The 26,638-nt window shown below is 36.1% G+C and overlaps 1 protein-coding gene across 11 annotated transcripts in view; it reads left to right on the forward strand.

Annotated features, from left to right (window-relative positions):
• The window catches only part of NEK1 (NIMA related kinase 1), a 53,577-nt gene that overhangs the window by 5,572 nt on the left and 21,367 nt on the right, over window positions 1-26,638 (forward strand). For 5 of the 11 annotated variants that reach the window (XR_008449630.1, XR_008449631.1, XM_054065291.1 and 2 more), the window contains exons 5-23: window positions 1,802-1,899; window positions 3,351-3,434; window positions 3,894-3,961; window positions 4,081-4,167; window positions 4,641-4,695; window positions 5,657-5,857; window positions 8,304-8,364; window positions 9,487-9,644; window positions 11,960-12,013; window positions 12,161-12,208; window positions 12,302-12,376; window positions 15,356-15,534; window positions 15,617-15,745; window positions 19,003-19,105; window positions 21,837-21,920; window positions 22,453-22,536; window positions 24,201-24,278; window positions 25,776-25,871; window positions 26,389-26,562. Coding sequence is in view for 9 of the 11 variants with exons in the window: in XM_054065291.1 (XP_053921266.1) it covers window positions 1,802-1,899; window positions 3,351-3,434; window positions 3,894-3,961; window positions 4,081-4,167; window positions 4,641-4,695; window positions 5,657-5,857; window positions 8,304-8,364; window positions 9,487-9,644; window positions 11,960-12,013; window positions 12,161-12,208; window positions 12,302-12,376; window positions 15,356-15,534; window positions 15,617-15,745; window positions 19,003-19,105; window positions 21,837-21,920; window positions 22,453-22,536; window positions 24,201-24,278; window positions 25,776-25,871; window positions 26,389-26,562 (1,916 nt within the window). In the remaining 2 variants the exon portion in view is untranslated. The remainder of the gene's footprint in view (window positions 1-1,801; window positions 1,900-3,350; window positions 3,435-3,893; window positions 3,962-4,080; window positions 4,168-4,640; window positions 4,696-5,656; window positions 5,858-8,303; window positions 8,365-9,486; window positions 9,645-11,959; window positions 12,014-12,160; window positions 12,209-12,301; window positions 12,377-15,355; window positions 15,535-15,616; window positions 15,746-19,002; window positions 19,106-21,836; window positions 21,921-22,452; window positions 22,537-24,200; window positions 24,279-25,775; window positions 25,872-26,388; window positions 26,563-26,638) is intronic. The other 6 variants (XM_054065294.1, XM_054065296.1, XM_054065298.1 and 3 more) reach the window with 6 other exon arrangements.

Below are 26,638 nucleotides of genomic sequence, written 5' to 3' on the forward strand. Positions count from 1 at the left end.
AATATCAGTGTGTTTTCCTTATGTGCATCAGTTTTGGATGATGCTTACATGAAAGAGTTATGTTCTTGTTTCTCCAGAGCGTAAGTCTCCTCAAATACTTCTCTGTACCCTAAAAACTAGAATGCTTGTGTGTGTTAAATGTAAGTATGGTCTAAATTTGGGTATTGATCACCTAGCAGGAGCAATTTTATCTCAGAGTCTGTTGTCTTGGAATAAGCTCTTTAGAAAGTACAATTGTATCATTGCTTTCAGAGGTGAAAAAATAGATGAGGCTGTTTGCTTCAAGCGAGGAAGGAAGAAGAAATAAAATTCTACATTATTTTCACAGTGAATGCCTCAGGAAATGAGGAGAACAGATAAGAGATTGCAAGAGCCTGTCGTATAGGTTAAAATACCCATTAAAACCCCTGGATATTTTTGGAGGTGCTTAGGAACACTGCTATTTTTCCTTCCTTTCTGCTGTCTTTCCTGTGGCTTTTGATTGGGGGGTTTTGGTTTCTTTGTTCATTAAATTAGAATATTGTTCCACACTCATATTGCAATCTTCTGGTTTATAAATCCACCTTCCTGTCTTTTCTGCAATAGAGGCCTGGTCTTTTAGACGGCTTTTTCTTTTTTCCTTCTTACAAGGTAGATCCTGCAGTGTGCAGTTCACAGGACCTCATGTTGCATCTTTATTGCTAAAACACATTGACTTTCAACGTACTGGTTTGGTTTATAAATGAGAATCGTTGCAGTAACAGGTCTTCTGGAAATCCAGACTCCAGGGATCATCTGTTAAAACAGTACTGATTATAAAGCTTAACCAAGATACAAACAGCTGTAAGCACCACAGAAAAACCCTGGGGTTTATGGTTTGAAAGACAGATTTCAGAAGCATTCTATGGGAGTGACATTCAAGCAACTTGGATGATTTAATTAGTTTTGACTCTTTCATAAAATAAGAGGTTTTCTTTTGAGTGGCATATAGTTTGATTTTATGCATTTCTTCAGCTCTTCTCAAAATCGTGCCTGATGTGTGAGTAGCGCAGGTCTTGTGGTTTTGGTAACTTGCAATTTCCTTCTGCCTAATCTCTTTCTGTCAGTAACTGGGAAAGATTGTGTTGGAGAACAAAACTGTAACTTTGTTTGAAATATGTTATGTATGTTCATGCCTCTGAGCAGAAACTTGCACAGGCTTTTTTGGAAATTTCATTCAAATTCCCCGAATTTCATTAAAAAATGAGAAAATTAAGTTTTTCCATCTGTCATTGTCTGCTGCAAGTTTTATTAGTGTTCTTCAGTCTCTGAAGTGAACTGCATGTCTGGTATGAAAGTTGATGATCATCGCATTCTTGCATTTAATGTGCATAATACCTTGCCCAGGTGAAACTCCAAGGAAGAACAGGACAAATAGAGATAGCTACTTAAATTAGAACCTAGGATCTCTATTTTTAGGGTAAGAGATCTATTGGATATTTTAGAGCAGGTTGAAGAATGGTTTTATGTTGCATTCATCAAGTGACATCTTTTATTTCATGCTGGTTCTGAACCCTGTTTGGGGGCATTTGTTCAGTAGCTGTAGTTTTTTCTCTCCCTATTGAAGTAGTCTTACCAGAAACCAGCAGCCTTCTGTTGTGAAACTCATAATAATAAAAGAATTTTGCTTGAAGATTAAAAAAAGGGCTAATGAATGGTCTTGAATCTGCATGTGAAAAGGTTAATTTTTTTTGCTGCTTTTTTGTGGCTACTGGGAGGATATTTGGGAAGTTATGAAAAGATGGATTTTTTTTTTTTTAAATAGTTTGTGTTTTGTTTACAGAAAATGGCTGTCTCTACATAGTAATGGATTACTGTGAAGGAGGAGACCTGTTTAAAAGAATAAATGCCCAGAAGGGAATCTTATTCTCTGAGGATCAGGTAATGGCAAACTGCTGCTGTAGTGTTTGTACTATGATACTTTTTCACAAGTTTGAAATTCTTCTGGTTCAGGTTAGTAGCTGTGATTGCTTAACCTAAAAGAAGGTTCTCAAATTGTGATTTTTGTTGCCATCAGTCACAGGAGTATTTAAAAAAAAAAAAAAAGTAGGTGGGGCTTCATCTGCATGTGTACAGTGCTTTAAAAAAAAGTTGGATTTCTTGCAAAGTAAACTAAGACTAAGAAATGAAAAATACTGAAGGACAACATGAATAATTTTAAGCCTTTGAAGTGGTTTTTTTTCTAAAGTTGCAGTGGCACAGGATTTCTCTTTTGTAATACTTTAATTTGTCAGCCGTATAAAATAACATGCTTTTTAAGTATAATAAGGTGAAATATGGCAATGTGAAGTTGAAAAACATTGGAAATATGTTAGCAGATTTTTCTTCTTTCCATGCTACTGGTTATGAAGTCATTTGTACTATGGGAGAATTTAGAATATATGAGAGGATTTTATGAACAGATTTAATTGAACTAAGTAAAAAAAGTCAGATTTTTTTTTTTTATGTTATAACTGACATATGTTTCCTTGTTTATAAATTGCTTCTGTGCTTTTGTGTCTGCATCTAGTAGGATCTCAGTTTACCTGTGATCAGAAAGGCTTAGTAGGATAGGTCTGTTGATGGTATAGGGCATAGGGTAATCGTGAAACATTTTGGATATAATTTGTAAGATTCATTTTTCTAATATGGGCTCCCTTTTACAAGAACTTCAAGTGGAACAGTGAAAGTTATGTCTTGTGGTAATTTTGACGTGTATGGAGTTCTAACTTGGGAAAATGAAGCCACTATTCACTTGGAAAGGTCTTGCAGTTAGTCACTTTTTGTACTGAGATTTTTTTTAAAAATTGCCAACAAGAATGGGGTTTGTTGGCTTGTTTATTATCTTCTAGATGTTTGTTGCTTTTCTTACCGAAATTGGCTCTATGCTATTTTTCTTTTTTAAGGCAAAATACATCAAATTACTGTCTGATAAAAAAGTGTTTCTGTAAACATCAATATGACTTTCTAGGACTCGTGGTTGATTCACTGACAGCAAGAAGACTTCTTGTATTGGTTACAGCAAAAGTGCAGTCTTAAAGATGCAAGTTCCAGGTCTTGAACATTTTAGCCAATCGAAATCATCATGGTTTATAATACGTAATGAAACTCACAATCTCAGGCCTGAGGCTGAATTTGGGCAGTGTGCATCTTTCATTAAGAAGTTGGCATTATAGAGATAGTGCTGTTAGATTTTGAATTAGTGTACTGTGTAATGGAAGACAGATTGTGGGAAAAGGGTAAAATCTTGAGTTATAATTATAAAATTGATCTGATACCATCTTCAGTTATGTAACTCAGGGTAGCTTTCAGGTAAATAACAATGCTGATGTTGCATTTTCTTTTGTGCATAGATCCTGGACTGGTTTGTACAAATCTGTTTAGCGCTAAAACACATACATGATAGAAAAATCTTGCATCGGGACATAAAGTCACAGGTATGTAGGTAACTGTGTTTTAATGGAATTTGCTTCCAAAGTGATGACATTCATATCTTGCTAGTGTAAGTTGGGAAATTATGGAGAAGAGTCTTCTTATGTAAAAATTTCTAAAAATGGAAGCACTTTTTTTTCTTCAGAATTGTCTGGAAGAGGTTTATGTATTTGTACAAAAAGATGAGGCTGTTTGATGAAGCTACTTGAGTGTTTACTTATATATTTCTGTGTGGGGATGGAAACGGTTATGTTTTAGAATGTGTAATAGTTTTTTCTTTAATTTTGATGATGTAGGTCTAGTTAAAGTCTGGTGTTTCATTGGAGTGAGTAACACTACTGCTAGTGACTGCAGGGAGATTGAATGGTAGAAAACTTTGTTCTTCCCCAGAGAAGTTGAGAACAAAAAATGCGCAATTGTATAAATGTTTTAATTAATAGATTTCTTAAAATTTCTATATGAAGAATATATTCTTAACGAAAGATGGAACAATACAGCTGGGAGATTTTGGGATCGCCAGAGTTCTTAACAGGTAACTCCTTTTCGATGCTGTTTTCTCTGACTTAATCTGAATTGCTTGGATCTAGAAAATACAATCTGTGTGCTTTATGTGAGTTGACTAGTTAACATTCATTCTTGTTTTCTTCTTAGTACTGCAGAGTTGGCTCGCACTTGCATAGGAACACCGTACTATTTGTCACCTGAAATATGTCAGAACAAACCTTACAACAATAAAAGGTACTAACAAGCATCTTATTAAATCTTTAACTTCACACATGTAGTGAGTGAGAGTAGGTAAACCAATGTTAAAAGAGAAGTTGATTTAGATAATTTTGTTTGCTGAGTTAGCTGGAGAATTTGGGGGTTTGTTTGTTTAATTCAAAGACCTCAGACAAATGCATCTAAGGAAAAATAAGCCTTTGTCTGTTTTGTCTAGTTTCTGTGATTGGGGTGGTTCAGGTGTGAGGGTCTAAATAAAATCTGGAGCCAAAATCACCTCCTCTGGTTTTCAGGTTGGCCTTATTTTTCGTTGTTGAATTCTTCTTTTTTTGTGCTTTTGTGGTTTGGGGGGTGGAAGATGTATATACAAGAGAGCTTGTACATAGTCAAAACCAAGCCTTTTCCTTTTTGAAGATGCATTTCACAGATACAAATTACTTGCGAATGTTACACTTAGAACTAATTCTTCAGATTTGTTCTCTTTCGTTTAGTGATATCTGGGCCCTTGGTTGTGTTCTTTATGAAATGTGCACACTTAAACATGCGGTGAGTAGGAATTTCTTGCGTCTTCAAAATCATAGTGATTTTAAATAGTAATTTTTCCTGATACTAGGTGAATGTGTTTCACCTGATGGAAGGCTTTCATGGTGACTGTTTAAAATTTACCTTGAACATTTTAATCTCATCTTCCTATACTGAACAACATTTTCCATCTTAGTTTTGGTTCACACCAATCCCTCCACAAATCTTAGTACTGTATGTTGGTTTTCAATGTAGATTTCAATGAACTGTGTCAGCTGAAAAAATTGTTTGGTGTTGTAACAAACAATACTGTGAATAGTGTTCCTTTCTTTCCGTGACTTTTTCACTAAAAGTCTGAATTTGGACTGTCAGCTTGTGGAGCTGGATTAATGCATTTACATTTAGAACAGGAATAGGTCCTAGAAAAAACTTTCAAGGTGAAAGAGTTGCCTGCCTTGCCCCCTCCCGCCATGTGTATGGTGTTTTGTAGAATATATCTTTATCATGCATTTTCCAGTTAGGAAGAGAAGAAAATGCGGTTTTTTTCTGTCTTGTTTTGGGTTTATTTTTTGGATTTGTTGTGTTTTTTTGGTACCTGTTCCCTGTAGAAGGGAGTCACCTACAAATATAAGCCATCTTTTCCTCGTCGTGGAGATTGTCAGGAGACGGGTTGGTCTTTCTGAACCTGGCAACACCTCTGGTGTGGATAGACAGTCATCCACACAATCCATTGACTGGCTTTCCACATCCAGACCCTCACACCTGTATTATGATGTACTTGGAATACTTGTGAGCAGATAAAATTTTAGTTTATGTTAAAATAAACTGCTGATGTAAGCCGGTTGATGGCCTTGAAAATTCTTTTTGGTGCGTTGAGGCAAGGGAAGGTGTGTTGTTTTTTTTTTGTTTTCCTCTTTGCGCACCCTTACATGCAGACAGACAGGCAGTGATATGTTGTAACTGTGTTCTTTCTTGTATGGTACAGTTTGAGGCTGGTAACATGAAGAACTTGGTACTGAAGATAATCTCTGGACCTTTCCCTCCTGTTTCTACACATTACTCCTATGACCTACGTAATCTACTCTCACAGTTATTTAAAAGGAATCCTAGGAACAGACCATCAGTAAACTCCATATTGGAGAAGAACTTTATAGCCAAACGGGTTGAAAAGTTTCTCACACCACAGGTATGGAGTTAGTTTTAATTCCCATTTTGCTGTTGACTTTTTTCTTTATTTTAACGTTCATATACAATGAGAAATGGGAGTAATAGTATTCCGTACAGCTTTTGTAGAGACTTACAGTTGGGGAAAAAGGGTTTTACTCTGAACAGTAAAGAAAATCTCAAATTATTTAAGTGGATGGTAGTTTCCACAAACAGATATAAAGGGGCATTTTCTTAAGTACATTGTTTTGTGTGTTTTTCAGTATAGTGAGGAATTATGAGCAAGATGTTGATTTGTTTAGGTATGCATTTATTCATAAAATGGTGCTGTTGGTGACTTCAGCATCACTGCTATACCATAATTTCTTTAATCCATTTTTTGTTTGGCATTTGGAATGGCCAGAAAGCATGTTCTGTGAAATACTGCTAAGTAAATTGATCTTTAAATTTCTTGATTTTTAAATGTCTCACATATATATAACCTTGAGGAAGTTGCTTACTATTCTGTTTAGAATCTGTTCGTATCATTTGACGTATATTCATGTCCTTTTATTATAAATCTAGTCAAGAGAGATCGAGATTAACAAGTGAATAATAGTACTGACATGAGATAAATAAGTATAGACAGAGTGGACGTGGAGGAAATAAATGTAAAAGGAGACCTCATTAAATATAAAGAATTCCAAAGGATCCCAATTCACAACTAAAGCAATTTCATGAGAAGGCTTTTGAAATTGGAATTTCAATTACATGTAGAATAGTTTCGACTAATAGTAGTTCAGATTAAACTCCCATTGAAAGCTCAGATTCAGAAGACTTTACAGAGAAGTTTGTTGTAAGTTTTACTACTTTGATCTCATTTTTATTTCTGATAGCTAGCATAGTTATGAAATTTTTATTTGAAATTAGTGAGGCAATATATAGTTAGCAGTAGATTTCTACCAGATAAAGAAACTAATTTCTCCTAGTTTGTGTATGAATACTTACAGACAATTTTTACAACTGAATCACTAATGCATTTGACTTAGAGATGCTGTCTAATCTTAAAACAAAAAAAAAAAAAAAAAGAAACCCACACCCCACACCCAGAAAGCACCTTTTACTCAACATATCTCTCTAAATGTATCTATTACTGGAACATGTGAATTCAGCTGAGGTGGTCATTCTGTGCCTGTTTTCTTTCATTTTCATCCATAGTTAATTCCTTAGTGTATATTTAAGAGCTCTTCCATAGCTGACATCAACATGTTGTAACTATTGTTGAAATCCAACTCTTAAATGACAGGAAATCACTCTTCCAGTTTTATTTAACTTCTTTCTTAATTTTCATAGCTACCAAGTTACAGTAAAGAGTGGATCTAAATTAGCATCAATGACAAATAGTAGAGAGGGCTTTTTAAAAGGTACTGTAGAGTCTTGTTTCTTTTCTGTCAGCAGCTGTGTTATCATGGAAACATCACACTTCAGTTGTTACAACTTAACACCCAAATAAAAGCTTCAAAATCACCTGCATACCATTAGCATGAGACTGTTCTCATGTGTCACTTCTTGCTTACAGAATCTTTTGATGGTAGACTGGACTGATTAGAAAGTTTCTCTTCCATCATGTACTGAGTCTTAAGTTCTGCACTTAGGTTCTTATTTTTTCTTAGTTTTAACACCTCAGCATCTGTTGTAACTGAGTGATAGCCTCTAAGCAAATCAAAATAATCTGAATAGTTCCAGATTCTATAGAGACTATTCCTTGAAACCTTGTGGTTTGGTAACTGTTCAGTTAACACATCTGTCAGTTGTTAGAACGTTAAGTAACATGTACCTGGCATGCTCCAGCTCTAAAAACGTCATCTGTAGTATGGCCATTATATGTCTGAAAGTAGCTCTGCTGTTGCTAAAATTACCTTTGCAGTTCCCATCCTAATATTCTGTACTGGTATGTACCGGTTATGGCACTCAGATTCAGCAAGAAGTTTGAGAGCAGGATGTTAGAAAATGGTAACATAGAGCAGGCTCAGCTAAAAGTGATTCTCACTCTATATCGTGTGGGCAGTGAATGCTGGCTGTAAATGATGCCTGGTGAGGCATATAAGAACAAAGGAAGCCTCTGCGTCGTTACCTTGTAATACTCCCAGCCTTCATCTTTTGTTGTCTCAATTGCATCAGCTCAGGAAGCATCTAGATTATAGTTAGTTCATAAATGAGGTAACACGTACCACTAAGAAGTCAGGCTACATTGCTTTCTTGAAATTATTTGAGTAATTGTGCCAAAAAATGTTAGAAAATACTGAATCCAGCTTCATATAAATATTAGTGGTACTAACTGGAACAGATAAAGTTGAGTAGTCATTTAAATTTCAGTTATAGTTAATACTATTAGTTAGATGCTTACTGGGAGTGGTACCCTTCTCTGAAAAGTTCTTTCTAGCTTCAGTTGTAAATACTGTTGGCTAACTGTTCAGCTTTTTGTTTAGCTTATCGCAGAGGAATTTAATCACAAAATCTTCCAGAAGTTTGGACCACATGCTGCACCTGGTAAGTAAGGTGTAAAGTTGATCTTGCTTTCAGCTACGGCAACAAAGTGTATCCAGCTTTGTTCTTTTGTTGGTTTTGGCATGTTTCTATATGTTTCTATATAATCATGTGTCTGATTCGAGAAGCTTCAGGAAAAAGAGGGAAGCAACTTTTCCCCATCCCTTATGGAGCTGGATGTGTGTAGGGTACAAATGATGGAAGTACCCAAAATATTACAGGACCATAGTTTGTATTCTTTCTCCTCTTGCAGTATGCTCCGCTTGCAAAGTTTAAGGAGACAGTAAAGACTGCAAATACTGGAAATTATTTATATGTTGTTATTCTACGATTCTTTTTCCCCTTACTAATGGCAAATAGATAATGAGAAATACCATTGCTTGTCAAAATGTGGGAGGTTTCACTAGAGAGTCCAGGATTAAGCTCTGACTTCAGTCTAAAGCAGAGTTTCTTCTATTGGTAGCAAATTAGACCATGATTAATTTTGTAAAGATGGTCTTAATGTGCTTCATTTTTCCTGTATTAGTTTACCATCTTTTTCCTGAATTTTATTCCCCTCTATTTCCTTGTAATCACTTGAAGCTGCGGCAAGTGATTTTGTGTCTTTTGATAGTGTTGTGCAAGCATTTCACTCTGTCCTGCTATTCTGCTGTAAGTGAGCCATGCTAACACAAACTCAGATCCACATATTTTCATGAACTCTACAGGGAAAACAATATCCCTGAAGGCTGTTGATGCTCTTCCAGAACTCATGTTCTGCTGATATTAGTGTTGCACATTGCAGTCCAGTGTCATTAGGACTGCAGGAGGCCTGTCTCTCCATTCCATTAGGAAAACTTGTGTTCATGATAACTGGATAGTAAAGCATGGCAGCTGAAATAAGCTTTAGTTCAAAATGTTCAGAGTGAAAAGCTCAAGGATTGTGTTCTGCTGTTTCTTACCATGCATGAAATTTTTAGATGACCTGTTTTGGACAACTGGGTATGTTGCACTTAATGCATCAGTTCATATGAATGAAAGTTTAGCAGTTCACTCGGCTTCCTCCAGCTTTGCTGTTCCAAGACCTTAGGAAAGGGCAATATGGTACACTGGCCAGACCAGATAGGTGTTTTTTTTTCTTTTTAGCTAAAAGACCAGCTCAAGAACAAACACTGACTTCAGCTGGACCAACTCAGAAAATTACCAAACCTGCTGCAAAATATGGAGTGCCTTTAGGTATCAGGAGGTCTTGTGATGCACCCAGAAAGCCTAATGAGAAGAAGCTGTTGACTAAATCTAGACAGGTAAGCTGCTGAGTCACTTAAACTGAACTGTTTTGCTCGTACCTAATTCAAATGTTGTGAAAATGGTACACATTCCCTTTCAGAATATCTTTTATGTGGACACATTCATCTGCAGAGAAAGTAGGGTTTAAATGCTTGGCTTGCTTCACTATTGATTTTTTTTGTTTAGTTTTTTCTAATATAATGACTTTTGGAGACTGCTACCTTTAGATTTTGTTTCTAATTCCACTACAGCATTAGATGTGCTTTGCATGTTTTCAGTTCCATTATTGGTGTTGACCACCCTTAGAAATATTAGAAGTCTGTCAGGTATACCAAGATCATGGACATTGGATAAGAATCTGCATCTTTCTTGCTTGTTCAAAAATAATCTCAAATTTTCAAAACATATAATAGAAAGTTTTTTTAGTGATTTTCTGTAGTGTTGTCAGTCAGAGAAATTGTGTAATTGGAAGAGTGGTTTCCAAGACTGATGAAAAATAGCCTTCTGTATGCCTTCCTACTGTACTTTTGATCTTTGTCTCGATCATCTCTGTACTTCCTATTACATAAAACTTTTTTTTTTCTCCCTCTCTTTATTCCTTTAATTACTGCATGGCCAGGAGATGTTTATGATACAGCTAGTTTTGAGCTATATGCACATGCCAAACAACTAGCAACAAAGAAGCTCTCATTTCAGCAGGAGAACAAATTCAGATTTTCTTCTGCTTAAGTAGTATTTTTGTTGAATTTTTTTTATGGGTTTTGGGTTTTTTTACGGGTTTTGGGGTTTTTTTACCTTCTCCCAATGGCACACTGGTGAACATAATGCTGAGATCTCTATCCATCTGTCAGATTTCGTAAGCGAATAGAAAATTATCCTTGAAATATAAATTATCCTAGAAGTTCAGTAGTTATCAGATGTTTAGGGAAAATCTCACCGATCATGCAAGCCTGGTTGGCTTGTGATACATAGTTTAAAAAAGAGAGCAAGAAGAATGGAGCACACAGGCTTTTTGTGTGTCCTTATGAGACCATGAGGTTTTTATGTTTTACGGCGTGGTTGCACAACCATCAGCTAGGCTGCTGCTCTTTGTGTAACCAGTTTCACCAGCCAACACTGACCCAACATGCATAGGCACTCAAAGTGGCAGGGTAGAGGCTGAGGAAATACTCTCTTGGTGCATAAGGAGTCAGTAACACTGCAATTTTAAGAGATATTAGTTGTGAGGATTGTACCTAGTGACAAGGAATAAGATTTAGGATAGAAACAATGGCTACAGTGTAATATAAATTTTCTTCTTTTTGCTGTTCGAGGGTAGTCTGAGCTTGCAGCTCTCAACAGGCTTTTCAGAGGAGCGTGTAAACTAGCATCTCCATTGGTTTAGTGATGTTAACGTACTGTAGTCGAACTCCATTGACTTGAGTCTCTAAAGGCTTCCGTCTTCTGAGATACGTGATTTTACCATGCTCATTTGAGAGGGCATCAAAAGAAAATATTTTGAAGCGTTCTCTCTCTTCTAATATGATCCAAAAAAAGTGCTTTAAAATGCTTTAAAAGTAACCATCACATTTTTGAGAAGATTAGAGTAAGTAGCATAGTTTATTATGCTTCTTCACTAGATATTCAATAGTGGGTGCATTCTCCTATTCCATAGGTGATAAGCGTGTTGTTTAGTTACTCAAGTGAAAGAGCCTAAGGATAACCTGCTTCTCCTAATACAAGAGGATCTTAATATCTAGGTACTCTCAAGGACTTACAATAGGAAGATTGTAATGCAGAATGATATTGCAAGGGTGAAAAAATTAGGACAAACCAGATTTTAAAATTACTGCCTCCAGCTTTCAATACAGCTTTTGGTAAAGGATGAACAAGTACAGTAGCATTTACCCCTAGATTCTAGCAGTGCTTTTCATTAGTAATTAACTATTTTAAACACCATTTTGTACTTGGTAACTAGTTGGCTTAAGACTTCTTTTTTTCCAATTAGAATTTTTCTCTCATTCAGGCATCGTGGTGTCTAATTTGAAGTTTCACCTTTTATCCAAGCCTTTCCAACTCCAGTGGAAAAAAAATGAATCCAGGAGAAAAAAGTAGGAAAGTATTTGAGGTAGCTTGAAATCATTTGTTCATTTTCAAACTAAGCAAAAACGTTTCTTCCATATTTTTTTCCCAGACCTTAAGTAACAGTGATTTTTTTTTTTTTTTTTTAAATATTTTGGTTTTTTAGTCTTCCTGGAGGTCCACAAGCAATTGGAGCACTAACTTCTCTTGGCAGAGCCTTGACGGAATAATGACTTAGTAATAAGTTCCAAATTATATGCTTATTTTTCAGGAACCTTCAAAAAAGAAAAGGCTAGAATTACCTGAAAAACGCCAGAGAGATCAGGTAGACAAGACTCTTGAGACTTTCTTTTTTCCACCCATATTAATTTTATTGAAATACCTTGTGAAGTGGTGTATTATGTGTTGCATAAGAATATAGAGTAGTTTGCTCTCACAGTTAATAAACATGTTTAATCCTTACATGTTGCAGATCAGTTTACTGAAGGCAGATGAAATGAGAAGATTGGAAAAAGAGAAGGTAAAATATGTTTAAAATGTATTAATAATGAAGTTCAATGTTTTACTTGGTGATTTCTTGAATTATGTTTTCCTGTATTGTTTTCTTCTTCAGATGGAACGAATAAACAGAGCCAGGGAACAAGGATGGAGGAATGTGCTTGGTTCAGGTGGAAGTGGTGGTGTTAAGGTTGGCAGCAGATGTAGAAATGTGGTGTAGTCTGTTCCCCCCACTTTTGCTTATCTGGGACGGTCTTCTCTCTTCTGCTCTTGGAGGTCGTCTCTTGGGGATACCTATTATTAATCTATGCATAATTTAAGAGAAACTGTTTAACAGACTCTCTTCCCTGGCTCTTTGGAGATCTTTTGCAGTTTTCATTTTAAATACTTACTAAATTTCTGTATCTCTTCTCTTTCTGCCAGTAATGGTTTTCATGCACCACTTTCTTTTTTCCACTCCTGTTTTTGCTACTTCTCCTGTGCTGAATCTATGCATGAACAGCTTCTTTCACATTCGAGTTTGTTCTTGAATTCTTTTGTTGAAATCTTTTTCTAGGTTCTCATACTGTGATAATGGATTTCTTGCCCAGTATTAAAACACCTGTCACTAAGCATTCTTTGTTATTTAGCAACATAAATGTTTATATATACTGTTACATTGTTCAGGAGAAGGATAAAAAATCCCAAGTAAATCTAATTATTTTTTTCTGAAAGCTGTAAACCCTCTAGGCATTCATTTCTAACGTAATTTAATTACATGATCTAATCTGATTCCTATGACAGTTTCTTTTTCCTGTATGTCATAGTTTCATGGAAACAACTGTTCTGGGAAGCAGTCTCATGAAGTTCTTTGAATGTAAACGTCTGGTTACTTTAATCAGATCAAGCCAGTGCAGGCATTTAAGTATTGCTGTGCTGTAAGTCTATTTGACAATAGAAAATGGATTAAAATACAGCTATTTGTTGTGGTGGTAGTGGGTCTTTGAATAACACTTGGCTTAAACTTGTTTAGTCGGCTTTTCCTAAACAAGCTCTGGCTGAGCAGTAGTCAAAATGAATAGAGATTTTATTTTTTGTTCCTTGTACAAGAATAAGGAATACTTAAGAGCTCGACCAGGTTTCACTAGCTACTTGTTAAATACCTGGTTTCAAAATAGACATCATCTTTGGTTGTGTGCCACATATCATATAACTAAAGCTTAAATATAAAAGCAAACTTAAGCATATCAGACTTTAAACACCACCAGGTGCTGATTTAATGGAAAAAACAAAAAATATCATTTTGTTCCTCTGCAGTCATCGCTCTCTCAAGATGAAACTGGCAGGCACAAATGCAAGCTTCCATAATACAACACAATATATCAGCATTGTCATGTTTGGATCAGAGCTATATATATTCCTGAAAACAATCATGGTTCTGATTAACTTAGAAAATTTTATTGCAAAGTCTTTAGACATAGCAAATGTATGAAGTGTTCTCTTGTAGCTGCGTTGTAGCTGCATTGTTGTCACTATTCTCAAGTCATCTAGGGAAACAAGTTCAGTGGCTGCATGTGTTTTCACTAGGTGTCGCTGGTGTAAAATGCCATGACAAACATACTTTAAATTTCATTGAAATGTCTTCTCCAGATTGGATAGTTTAGTACAAATCCTACTGCAGGCTGCTAGGTTATCATCACTTCAGGTTTCCACATACTCTTATAGTATCCTTTTCCTTTCTCCAGTGTGAAAACAGTGTCCAGCAACTCCCTGACAAGGATGTTGAATAGCATTGTTCAAGCTTTCCTATAGAGCAAGTCAAATAGCCTCTTATAAGGGCACAGCAGGGTCATGTCCAGTGTGATTTTGTCCTTTTGTCTTCTGGGACTGATTGCTGGCACCAGTTTCTGGGGGAAAGTAGGGAAAGAGATAGCAGGGATTTGGCTTTGGGCTTGTGGTTCTATCGGGGGCTGTATCTATTCTGCAGACTGTTGATGAGCACCTGCTTCATAGCATTTGTCTGGAGTTCGATACTACTATTTCTTTAGGTAATCCTTTTGAAAATTTAAATGTAATAATGATAGGAGAAACCTTTAATGGTGTCTAGAGCAAGACTTTCCCTTCTGCTTGTACAAACTATGGTCTTGTACAGTAAATTATTTTTGTTCAGATGAAGAGCATACCTGCATATTTATTTGAATGCTTGATAAATCAGTTAGTATTTTACCATGCAGATTACGTGGACCCACTGAAACTCAGAATGTGAGGTAAATTCCATTGTCAGATATGTTCAAGAACTTCTAAGTAAGCAATCTTAAACCTACACCTACACTCATCTATTTGAATTTATTTAAAATACTTAAGACCAATCTGGAAAGGACATAGGCAGTACTGTTGAAATAAATTCCATAGATTCACTACTATGATTTGATTGCTTCCCACAAGTGTAAAGGGAACATTTTTATGCATGTGCTGACAACCTTAACCTTGTTTTGCTAGTTTCACATTTTCTGCATCCATCCTTGGCTACTACTGTACGCAGCTGCTTGCAATATTGGGGATTTTTTTTAATTGTTTTCATGTGACAGTTCTGTAGGAATTCTAATTCTTTGAGAACAACAGGGGTATTTGTGTAAAGCAGTAGCTTGTAGTAGATTTTCCCCTGATCTGAGCTTTAATAGGGAAGCATCTAAATTCTGGTGATGAAACCAAAATTATACGTTGGTAACAGTGGAGATTCTCATATAAATCTGCACTTAAAGCCATTCAGCAACCTTCGAAGTGGGCTTTATCATTTCCAGCTTCATGAAAAAACAAGTGTTTGGCTACAAATCACTCATTAGTACTGCAGTTAGCACTTCTTAACACAAAAGCTAAAAGTGATAAACTATGATTCTTGCTGTGTATAACATCTATCTCCAATTGCACCTCAATGGGTTTGTTACCAGTCACTTCCAAAATGTGTGAGATGTTAGGCTGTTATCAGAGGGAGGTAAAAGTATTCTAAATTACTAACAGACAAATAAGTTTTCAATTTATCCATCTTGTAGTTTGTTAAAATAGAGGCATGCCAGGAATAAAGCTAAGACCCATTAGGAATTATTGCAGGACGTGCTAATGCTTTTATTCTGCTGAAGAGGTGAAATTTTGAAGGGCTTGCTAAAACCTCCTTACCCCTTCTGATTTCCAGGCACCATATTATGGCGGTGGAGGTGGTGTTGGTCCTTTTCCTGTATCTTCCAGAGGACAATATGAACACTATCATGCTATTTTTGATCAGATGCAACTGCAAAAGGAAAACATTAGAGTAGCTGAAGAGAGGGAAGCTCAATTAAGGGCGAAAGTACAAGGCCGAGACGTTGTTGAAAGGTATGGCTACCTTCCATTAGAAGTTGCACGTGGTCTGTTTTAGATGAAAGTAATGAAAGTTACTGTGCATATTTATCTACAGAGGAATTCCACCTGGAATACGTCCAGGAGTTCCTAAGGGCCCTGCTGGTCATCACCATTTACCTGATGATGCAGTTAGGAAAAAAATGAAAAGATTGAAGGAGGTGTCTAAACAAGCCAATGCAAACAGGTTGGACTATGATAATCCATAAATCTGTCCCTGTATGTTAGATTCTTGTTCTGTGTCTTGTTTTTATTTAGTAGTTGGACATGTCTCAAAATCACTTTTACCCATTGGTACTGTGCTGTCTGTTTGTGTTAGTCTCTTGCAGACCACAATTCTTTTAGAACCAATGGAAACCTTGGCTACCCCAATAGTAGAGAAAATGGATTACTAACAATGGTAACTAAATCAGATTTCAGCCAAAATTCTTGACTTAAAGCAGTTGCAGATAACATTATAAGCCTCCTCCTTTGCTTTTTTCATAGTTCCACTTTTTGTGTTACCTACCAAGATGCTTCCTTCTCCTCTCATCTCATTCTGACTGCCTTCTCTACATCTAAGTGTTTGACTCCAGCATAGGAGAGTGTCTAGAATGCTCCCAGAATTGTTGGCTCCTGCTTATTGATCAGTGGAAAACTTCTAGGAGTTTTCTTCATCAGAGTGCAAATGCCAGGTGTTATAATGGTGTGCAACTTCTAATTTGGTGATGCTTATTCTTTGTAATTACTGTACTAGATTTTTATATATGAAAGGATTGTAAACAAATATATATATTTTTTAATTATTTCACTCTTTCAAGTGATTTTTTCAAAACTTCTTTAGTCTACTCCAGATCTGTTGCCCAAAGAACTATGTCTGCATTTGTGAGCAGTAAACAAGAAAATATCTTTTTTTCTAAAAGTTTAGTTATGTGAGCTAACTAAATTGCTAACTAAATTTCTTAGAGGAATGAGTTTTCTCATGCATTATTTAAACTTCTGTAGATCCAATGATGTATCCTGTGGAGGAAGAAATAAATGGAGTTAATGTGAGAAAAAGGAAGTAGCCAAAGAAAACATTTGTTCTTCTAAACTACATTAATTAACTTCTATGTTTTAATATATTTTGCCTTTGTAATTTTTTTTTCTACTTAAAATTTTGCAGCAATCACATAATGCATTTAACACTCATGTTACAATTTCGTAACAATCTAGGTGTATGTTATTTTCTTTATAGTAATTTGGGCTGTTGTAAGTTACTTATAATTCCTCTGGTGTACCCTAGTACTAAAAAGTGTATTTTCTCAGGTAATGTAGATGCATATTTCAGTCCTTCTCTATTCTCAGTACTTTGCACAGAGTGCCACAATCTCCGAATCTTACCTAGATTGAGAAACACTGTTTGCCTCACACATTGACATTATTAAATGATACTTGCATGCCTTTGAGTAAACTGTTCTAAATGTGTTAAAATTGAGAGAAACTGTAGTAAAGTGCTGCAAATTATGAATAATATGGAGATCAAGAAGAGAAACTGATTGAGTGTTTCTCAAATACGTGAACTTGGAAGTAGTGAAAATACTGTGTAGAAGTTTCGAAATAATTAGAGGGGGTTTCTTTTCTATTTATTAACTGGATTGCCCTTAGCCTTGAACTGAGGTGCTGTTTCTTAGCATTTAAAGTGGAGTAAAAACTTGTACTTTATTATCCAGAAGCAATTTTATTATAATAGCTAGCCTAGCAGTATTTCTCTGCTGCACTTTATCCTTTCAGATGGAGGTGAAATATAAAGATAAGCATTCAGGACAAAAGAATTTAAGTAATTGTAACTTTCTTAAAGACACGTAATTTAGAGCGCATATTAAAGAAGTTGAGAAATTCTCACGTTGCAATCTTTTTTTCAGATTACACTACCATAACTAATGTAAAGCTCAGTATATTCAATATCAGCAATCTTTAAATATTGTCTCTAAGATGGCAGTGCAGCCCAGAGGAAACCTAGCTGAAATGTTTAGCAAAATAAGTCACTCTGGTTTAGAGTAGGGAAAAGCATTGTCATGAAATTTAGTTGAAACAAGCCTTCCCTGTGAATTTGGTTTGAGATAAGTAAGTTTGGGTGGTTTTGTTTGGGAAGCACCTCTCCTCCAATACTGTAAGCTAAACTTCCGCTGAGTGATGTGGATTTGGACAGATTTCACTATCCACCCATTGAGTTCATATTTGACTCACCACAAGATTTTTACTGCATAGAAGGATTATCAAGTGCTTGTTTCCTTACCCCCCTATGTGCTTAGTCTTGCCCTTTCAGAGCAGCTATAACATTTGGTTTATTATGTTAAAGTCATCTGCATCTTTCTCTTAAAGAATTGTAGCATATGGAAATATTTAATTTCCTTGTTGCTTGGTATGGGGCATGAGGGGAGGGAACAAACAAGATGCAAAGATTTGTAATCAGTGTGCTAATTCATTAACTCCTGTAACTCCTGTGTTGCAAAATGATTCTTTCTTTAACTGTCTCAGCCTGATGGGTTATTGCTATCAGCTTTTCCAAATTTCTTCCTGCCTCTTGCTGGACCCCCAGTACTCCTCAGTCAAATGAGTCTAGGGGAACCTTGAAAAGGGAATTGCTTCACCATTCTGCTGTTTGTTAGGATATCTTACACAATTTCTCAGTGTGTTTTTTTAATAGAAAGCTTCTTTAAAGTCCATTTCTAACCAATTTGTCAGAAACTGGTTCCTTACAAAATGATCAGATGTTTGTACTAGGAGACTTGACAGATACTCAAGTTACAGTAACTTGAACACAGCCTTCTTGTCTACACAAGCATGTCCCTGACCTGGGGTGGAACATGTGAAAAAAACCATCTTTTCTGGCTAATTATGAGGTAGGAAAATTCCTTCATAGTCCCTTTAAAAACAAACCGAAATCCACCAATATCCCCCAAAAAGAGTTGCCAGAACACTCGGAGAATACTAGCACTGTTTTAATTATCCAAGTGGTGGAAGCTTTTACTTCAAACATGGGTCAGTCTTTGAAGGCTGCTGCATTATTGACCTTTACTGACAGGCTCCTGTGAGGAGTTCTTGCTCATCTCTAAAGGAAAACCTTGAAGGACTCTTCTTTTCCACAAATTATAATAGTTAAACAAGCTGAGACACTTCTAGAAATAATCGAACCAAGATTGTGTTTTGACATTCATTTTTGTTTTCATGACCAGGATATGGAAGGACAGCACAGTGTTTTGATTTGTTTTTTGAATTATTCTTTTAACTTATTTGAGCCTATTTTCCTCCATTTTGTAGAAGTCTGACTTGTACTTTGGCTGATAAAAGACATTTTTTGAAGATGCCTTACTCATAGAAAGTTATTTTTTTGTGTGTCCTAGTTAGGATGAATGCAGGGAGGGGTGGTTTGAGTGTCATATGTGAGAGACTTTCAACTTGCTATGTGTTACAATTACTCAGGCATAAAGGATGGATAGCTGCAGATAGAGCAAAGCAAGTTGAAGAATTCTGGCAACGAAAGAGAGAAGCCATGGAAAACAAAGCTCGAGCCGAGGGACATATGGTATGGAATCTGATCTTCCTATGTATATTATTGTTTTCAGCATGCTTTATCAATCTTTGAAGTAACATCATAACCATGAAATGCTGGCTATGTATTTCCCTTAAATATTACCAGAAAAAAAGAGAGAAGGGGAGGTAGGTTTGCTAGCTTTTTGCATTTTGTTATTGATCTTATTAAAATCTAACAACATTGTGCAATGCGTTTCTCATAATAATGAATTTATTAACAAAGGAAAATATCTTTTGTTTGCGTGTGTCAAATTTCACAACATTCATTTACATTTTTTTCTGTTCATAGCTTTATAGTTGTGGTTAAAATTAAACTTGATGTATTATTCAATAGTTTGAACAAATGAAGTTTTATTAAACTGATACAGCTAATGATCAGATATGGTAGTGTGTTTACAAAAACATGCTCTGCTTGTTGAGAAGGTATTTGTCAAGGTTGATGTTTCTAGAACCTCTACTCTTTAGAGATTGACTACAGGACAGTGCACCAAAATGTTCTCTATATTTGCAGTTCTAAATACTGTGTTCCTTTAGGAACTGTGTTTTGCAGTAAAGATAATGTGGAAGTCCTGCATTTGCACAAGGACGTTGTGTCATTGAACTATGTGTTTTCTTAATGTGGAGAGTTTTGCTTTTTGAGTGCTTCTCTGCACTATTCATATACAACCAAGTCACAATATCACTGTCAGCTACTGAAATAAAACTGGCTTTGCTGACATTGCAGTGAGGTGAGACCACCTGCAGATGTATAGAAGCATTTCCTGAATTATATCTGAGCATGAGATCATGATTTACAGCCAGACTTACATGTTTCACTTATAGTAAGCAATTCTCGTATACTTTGATTTATTGCTTTGATGGTGAAATATCCTCAGATTAGTATAAATGTTTTAAAGCATGAGTCTTCCACTTTAAAACTGTTATTCTGGTTTTAGAACCTCCAAGACCAGTAAATTATTTTGAAAAAAATGAACAATTCTTGTTAAGACTGCATTTACTTAGGCAAGTACCTGCTTCCAATTTGTTCTTGAATTTGTTAGCATTAATATAAATATGAGATTAATTAACACACCATAGCCATGTATTAAGTTTATCTAATGTATTCAACTGAGCCCAAATGTTTTATTCTTAACTGACTGTAGTAATAAAACAGGGAGGATACTGCACAGTTGTAAAAATAAATTCCAGATGCTTAGAACTTTTTAACTCAAAGTCAGGGTTCCAAATTCATGTACTATCATTTGCCATTGATAGCAGTTTCCTTCTATTACTGCAGGAAAATAATTTTACTTGCTGGCACTATCTCTCATTTCTCACTATTGTCCAGACCACAATGCCCTGACAGGAGAAATCGGTAGGCATTTTTAACTAATTTGCAGTTCTTGTGAGTCAGATGACTCACACTGATTTACACAGCTTCAGTTAAATAGTTGCTGTCAATTTTCGTTCTCAAGTGACAGTCTAAAGCTTCACTCAGGAGTTGGGTTGATGACACTTTCAGACTCTTTGAGGCCGACCTGATTTGCTGCTTTAGTGTAGCTGTGTGGCATTGCAAAACATTGAGTCATGTCTTCGAAAATTTGAATAGAGGCAGTTAACAAAAGTTCACAGTATGTGGAAGGAAGCTCAGTTCTCAAAAATATTGCTTCCGACTTCTTCCTTGTTTAAGAGCAGTGTTACAAATCACCATCAGTTTGGTGAAAAAAACATGGACTAACTTGAATGCTAGAATGAAGAATAATGAGACTTGAATAGTGCCAGTTAGCTTTTTGTAAAGCACAGGAACATGCATTAAAAAGGTAAAAACAAATATTTCCTGAAAAGGTGAATACAGGAGATGTTCCTTCCCATTCTGTATTCAGTCTTCCCTATCAACAGTTTAACTGGAGTATTGGCTTCCCACTGGTTCTCCATACTCCAGCCTGAGAAAGCTAACGCCCTAAATTTTCTAACACAGGAGTTCCATGTAACTATCACATGTACGCTGTTTTTATTGTCTGTTGAACTAACAGATCAAGATCTTTTTAACCTGTTCAGCAGAGCGTTATGTAATATCATGAACAAAATAATTTAAATATTTTGGATTTTAATCTTAGCAGGAAATCTGAAGTTCAATGATTTTTGTACTGTCTTGTATTGACTTCCTTAAAGGTTGAATCTTTTTGGTGACACTGAGCACATCACAGTAACCAGGACTGTGCGCTGTGAATGCATATGTCTTAGCCACAGTTTATTAGATGTAATATGTGTATTTAAGTATTTTATTAGGGCTTTGAGTTTGTTCTTTGTAGTGTGGTTTGTTTATTTTTAGAAAGTCAGCATGGTGGGTGAAAGATTAATTTAAGAGCGTGTGATTCCATTTCTACTTTAGGCATGGCTCAAAATGGCAGAAATGCCATCTCTATGCCACAATTTGTATATGATCCAGCTGTAGAGAAACTTGTGTCCATCAGAATTTAGGCTTTTTAACATCACAGGAGAAGATCAGAACTGCAGAGAGAACAGCTAAATTCTTAAAGCTCTAGTGTCTCTCCTTGGCTACTCAGGATTTTTAGTTATCACTGTCATGTTTCATGTAAGCAAAAAGGGGTTATAGATTTAACTTCAGAACAACTGCAGATCACTGATGGATTTAGTTTCTTATAAGTGAATATTTATTGGATGAAACAGATAATTTTACTGCCCCAGCCACCTTAAATTTGATACCATTAAATGGCAAACAGGGTACACTGCAAAACGTGGCAGATATCTATGGAGGCAGGCCTATTTCTGCAAGAGGAAAGAAATCCAGAAACAAGGAGGAAGAGGTATGCTTGCTGCATGTTTGCCACTTTCTTCATCACACGAATAGCACTATTGTGACCTTCACTGTGCCTTGTTTCCCTGCATGGTTCTTCTGTGTAACTGAACAAAAGGACTTTATAAGAAACAATTTATTCTATAAAATACTAGAGTTTAGGGTTGGTGGGTTGTTTTTTTTTAAATAATCAGAATAATGGTTGTCTACAGCAGACTGTCCCAGAGTGGTTCTTGAATGTGTGTTTATGTAGATATGACTCTGTATCTTAATCCTGTTGTCACAAATACAACTATTCCTAGCCATCAGTTATTATAAAATGTAATGCTAGCTTAATACTGGGAGACGTACCTTCCAGTTTTCTTTTTTTTTGCATTAGATGAGAATTTTTCTGGAAATTGGTAAATGCTGATGTCATCACAGTATTAGTGTGGGGTTTTTTTCACCCGTCATATTCTTCTGTGGAACCATACGTATTTGAAGCTAACTGTACTGAAGACAGTTTCACTATAACTGAAACTTTTTTCCTTTCTTTGCCTTAGGAATATTTGGCAAGATTAAGACAAATCCGGCTACAAAACTTTAATGAGCGTCAGCAGATTAAAGCAAAACTTCGTGGAGAGAAGGTTCGTTTGAAAAACAAACTTAAATATTTATGGAAGTTGGCTGTGGAATATATTGGTTTATGCCTGTGGAAAGACTTTTTTCATGGGCACATGTTTTTGACATTTAATTCCCTCCCACTGTTATTGTGCTTCCATATCTTCTTCTAGAATATACAAAATCTGTTTGCTATTTCAGTGCTGGGCATACAGCTTGCCTGTATATTGCCTGTATAAACTGTGTTTTAAACAGTTTTTACATGTGCATGTCTCATCAAGAGCTAGCATTTTTATATTTACTTGCTTTTAGTTACAGGAACTTCCTCAGAATTCTCTTTTTGACAATGCTTACACAGAATATGTATGAAGCAATTCTTTTGTACATTGTGTAGGTGTGCGTTAAAGTTAGAAATTCCTTGCATAAGATTAGTTTAATCAATACACTTTTTTCAAACATCACTTTTCCAAAATTTGTTTGTAATACAGCAAACCCAAAATAGTATGTTTATAAAATAGATTCAAAATGAGCACTTCTTAGGGTGTCAAATGAATAATCCAAGGGATTGATTTACTTCTTTAAAAAAGTTCAGTTTGAGAAGCAATCAATATAGTAAATACAGTCTAGGGTTTATTTCCATCTTTTCATTGACCTACTGTGTGATCTTGTACTCCTGTCTGTTCGTAGAATCATGGAGTGGTTTGTGTTGGAAGGGACCTTTAAAGGTCATCTACTCCAAACCCTCTGCAGTGAGCAGGGACATCTTCAATCAGATCAGGTTGCTCACAGCCCTGTCCAACCTGACCTTGAATGTTTCCAGGGATGGGGCTTCTACCACGTCTCTGGGTAACCTGTTCCAGTGTTTCACCACCCTCATTGTAAAAAACGTCCTTCCTCATGTCTACCGTTTTTTAGTTGAAAACCATTACTCCTTGTCCTTTCACAAGAGTCCCTGCTAACGAGTTTGTCCTCATCTTTCTTATAAGCCCCCTTTAAGTGTTGAAAGGCATTTGATTGCATAAGGTTTCCCCAGAGCCTTCTCTTCTCCATGCTGCACAACACCAACTCCCTCAGCCTTTCTTCACAGGAGAGGTGTTCCATCCCTCTGGTCATTTGTGGCCCTCCTCTGGACTCAGTTTTTTGGTGTAGCTCTGTCAGACAATCTGTTCTGTAAACAGGAAAATGCAGAGGCCATGGAAAGAAGTAGGAGATTGAAAACAGATTTCAGAGGTAGACTCTATATATTCTTACTTGTTAACAGTTCCTCCCTCACCCATTCCACCTTCCTTGGAGTACATACAGTGGAAGAAACTGGAATTCCAGAGCATCAAACCTTTAACGTGTACCTTACTGCAGAGCATGCAACAGTGATAAGGGATGGCAGGTGAGAGACAGCATCGTTAGGTCATATCCCTTGCAACAGCAGGTGCATTACTTAGCTTCTTCCGGGCTTGTAAATGCTTCATATCTTCTAAGACCAAAATAACCCACAAAACAAACCAAATACATGGAAACCCTCACAAATCTCAAGGTGAAATTCTGACAAGTAGAAATTACATTTAAGTGAGGAGTTACCTAGTGAAATTGTGACCGATGTTAATCATACAGTCAGTCTAAATTATTCACTTAGATCACTCAGTTTTTAACTACATGAAGTAGAGATAATTATTTGAGGACTCTTGCTTTGCAGAATGAAGGTGCCAGTTCTGATGGACAAGAATCAAGCGAGGAAGCAGAATTTAAGCGCAAAAAGATAGAAGCACAGAAGGTAATTTTGAGGAAGGATGAGATGGAACTTACTGTTTTCAGATTGGCTTCATATCTTGTGAAATTTCTTATATTTTGTTTTACTATCAAGAACTTCATACATCCACTACAAGAGGTTTTTAACTTCAACTGTATTGAAGTAATAAGACTGTTCAACTGGTTTATCTCAGTAATTTGAAAATATGTTGTGCCGTAATACAGCAAGTGAAGGGGTATTCCCATTTCTGATGGGTTTTTTCCTCTAGATTAGCTTTAGTGTTGTAGAAATTTGGTATAACTAAGCTAGCGCTTTGATACTGAAAAGGAAAGGAAGATGTACCTTAAATAACAACAGATTTATTTTAGTTAAAAGAATAAATGAAGGCAAAATTCCTTACTTGTGCTGACATGGGCTGCATGTGGATTGGAAGGTGGGCTATATACCTCTGTGATAAAGAACATTTATGGCAAATGTGATTTAAAGAAATCCAGTGGTTGGTTGGAAATTTATTGTCTGTGGTGTCCTTATATCAATGACTATCTCTACCATACAGTACGTAGCAAGTAGTACTCCATGTGTTCTATGATTTTTTCCCCCCCATCATCTTCAAAAAGCAATGTAAAAACAAGCTAACCTTATGCCTAATTTTAAAACTAGACATGAAACAGAAATAGCAGCTTTTTGTGTTTTATGTTGAGTATGTAAAGTTTAAACTGAACATTTTACATTTTGTGGTTAATGCATTTGGCTTCAAAACTAATTTTAAGTAAGGATTTAATTTTGCATTATTCTGTTGAAGATTATGTACACTAAAAATATAACCATGCAAATCAAAAATTGTAATTAAGCTTTGAGAACTTGCCATTTAGGGCAATGAGTCTGGTGAAGGGTCTGGAGCACAAGTCTTATGAGGAGTGTCTGAGGGAACTGGGGTTGTTTATCCTGGAGAACAGGAGGCTAACAGGAGACTTTATCACTCTCTACAAATACCTGAAAGGAGGCTGTAGTGAGGTGGGTGTTAGTGTCTTCTCCCAAGTAACAAGTGATGAGAGGAAATGACCTCAAGTTGTTCCAGGGAAGGTTTATATTGAATATTATGAGAAACTTCTTTACTGAAGGGGTTACCGGGTACTGGAACGGGCTGCCCAGGGATGTGGTGAAGTCATCATCCCTGGAGATGTTCAAAAAACAGGTAGATGTGGCATTTCAGGACGTGGTTTAGTGGGCGTGTTGGTATCGTGTTGACAGTTGGACTTGATGGTCTTTAGGGGTCTTTTCCAACCTTAATGATTCTATGATTCTGTGATGTATTTTTAGCATAAAAGATCAGTTATTTTACTTGTGTGGTGATTCTGATTGTCAGCAGAGTCCTCCTTTCACAGTCTCTATAGTAGTAAGCGAAAGAAAGGAAGATGAAGCAATCCAAAAATGTTTCTTTCTAAAATGTTCCATGGAATAGGGTACTAATGCTTTTAATGATTTCAAATTGGTCTTTTTTTCCTTGTTTGTTTACTGTAGGCCCAAGCAAATGCTCGAGCTGCAGTTCTGAAAGAACAGTTAGAGCGAAAGAGAAAGGAAGCGTATGAAAGAGAGAAAAGAGCCTGGGAAGAACATGTAAGAAAATAAATCTTTTACATGCAGTCAAAATACGTAGTTCCACGTCTTTGTATAACTAAAGTCTTATACTGTGATTTTTCAAGTTTAGATAATTAGTTTGTCTTCTGAATCTGAAGAGAGCATCTGTCAGTCAGAATATCTCTGTTAGAAGTCTAATCTTAGGTATACTCAAATGAAGAATTTGGTTCAAGAATTTAAGAACCGAAGAGTCATTAGGATTACCTTAAGTATTTTATTAATGATCTGCCACTTAGCAAAGTGTATTCAATCTTCTTTTGCTTCCATGTACTGTGGAGTGACAGGTCCAGCTAGTAATGTATTGCTACATAAAATAGGATGTTGTGAAGCTGATAAACTGGAAATAGTTCACACAAGCACTTGTCTTCTGTATGAAAACATATAACATCACTGTTCTTATCTAAGATTTACACAAGCGTATTTGATAATATTGTGTTCAACGTGTGAGTCTTCAAGTTAGTTTATTGATTTAATTTTTATAATTGAATCTATACAGCTGATAGTGAAAGGAGTAAAGAATCCTAATGTACCTTTTCATGTGGGAGCTACAGAACCCAGTCCTCTGCATGGACAACAAGAGCTTGGCACAGCTTTTCCTAAGCCACAACTTCCAGTGAAGCCTGGTACACCAGTCATCTCCATGACTTCTGCTTTGAAGGAAGTGGGTGTGGTAGGTAATTTGCTAAGAGGGTGAAGTTAATGAAAAAAAAGTAACTGATTTGAAAAAGAATGTGTAGATGAGGAGA

Source organism: Cuculus canorus, chromosome 4 (genome assembly GCF_017976375.1).
Source record: "Cuculus canorus isolate bCucCan1 chromosome 4, bCucCan1.pri, whole genome shotgun sequence".
NCBI lineage: Eukaryota > Metazoa > Chordata > Aves > Cuculiformes > Cuculidae > Cuculus > Cuculus canorus.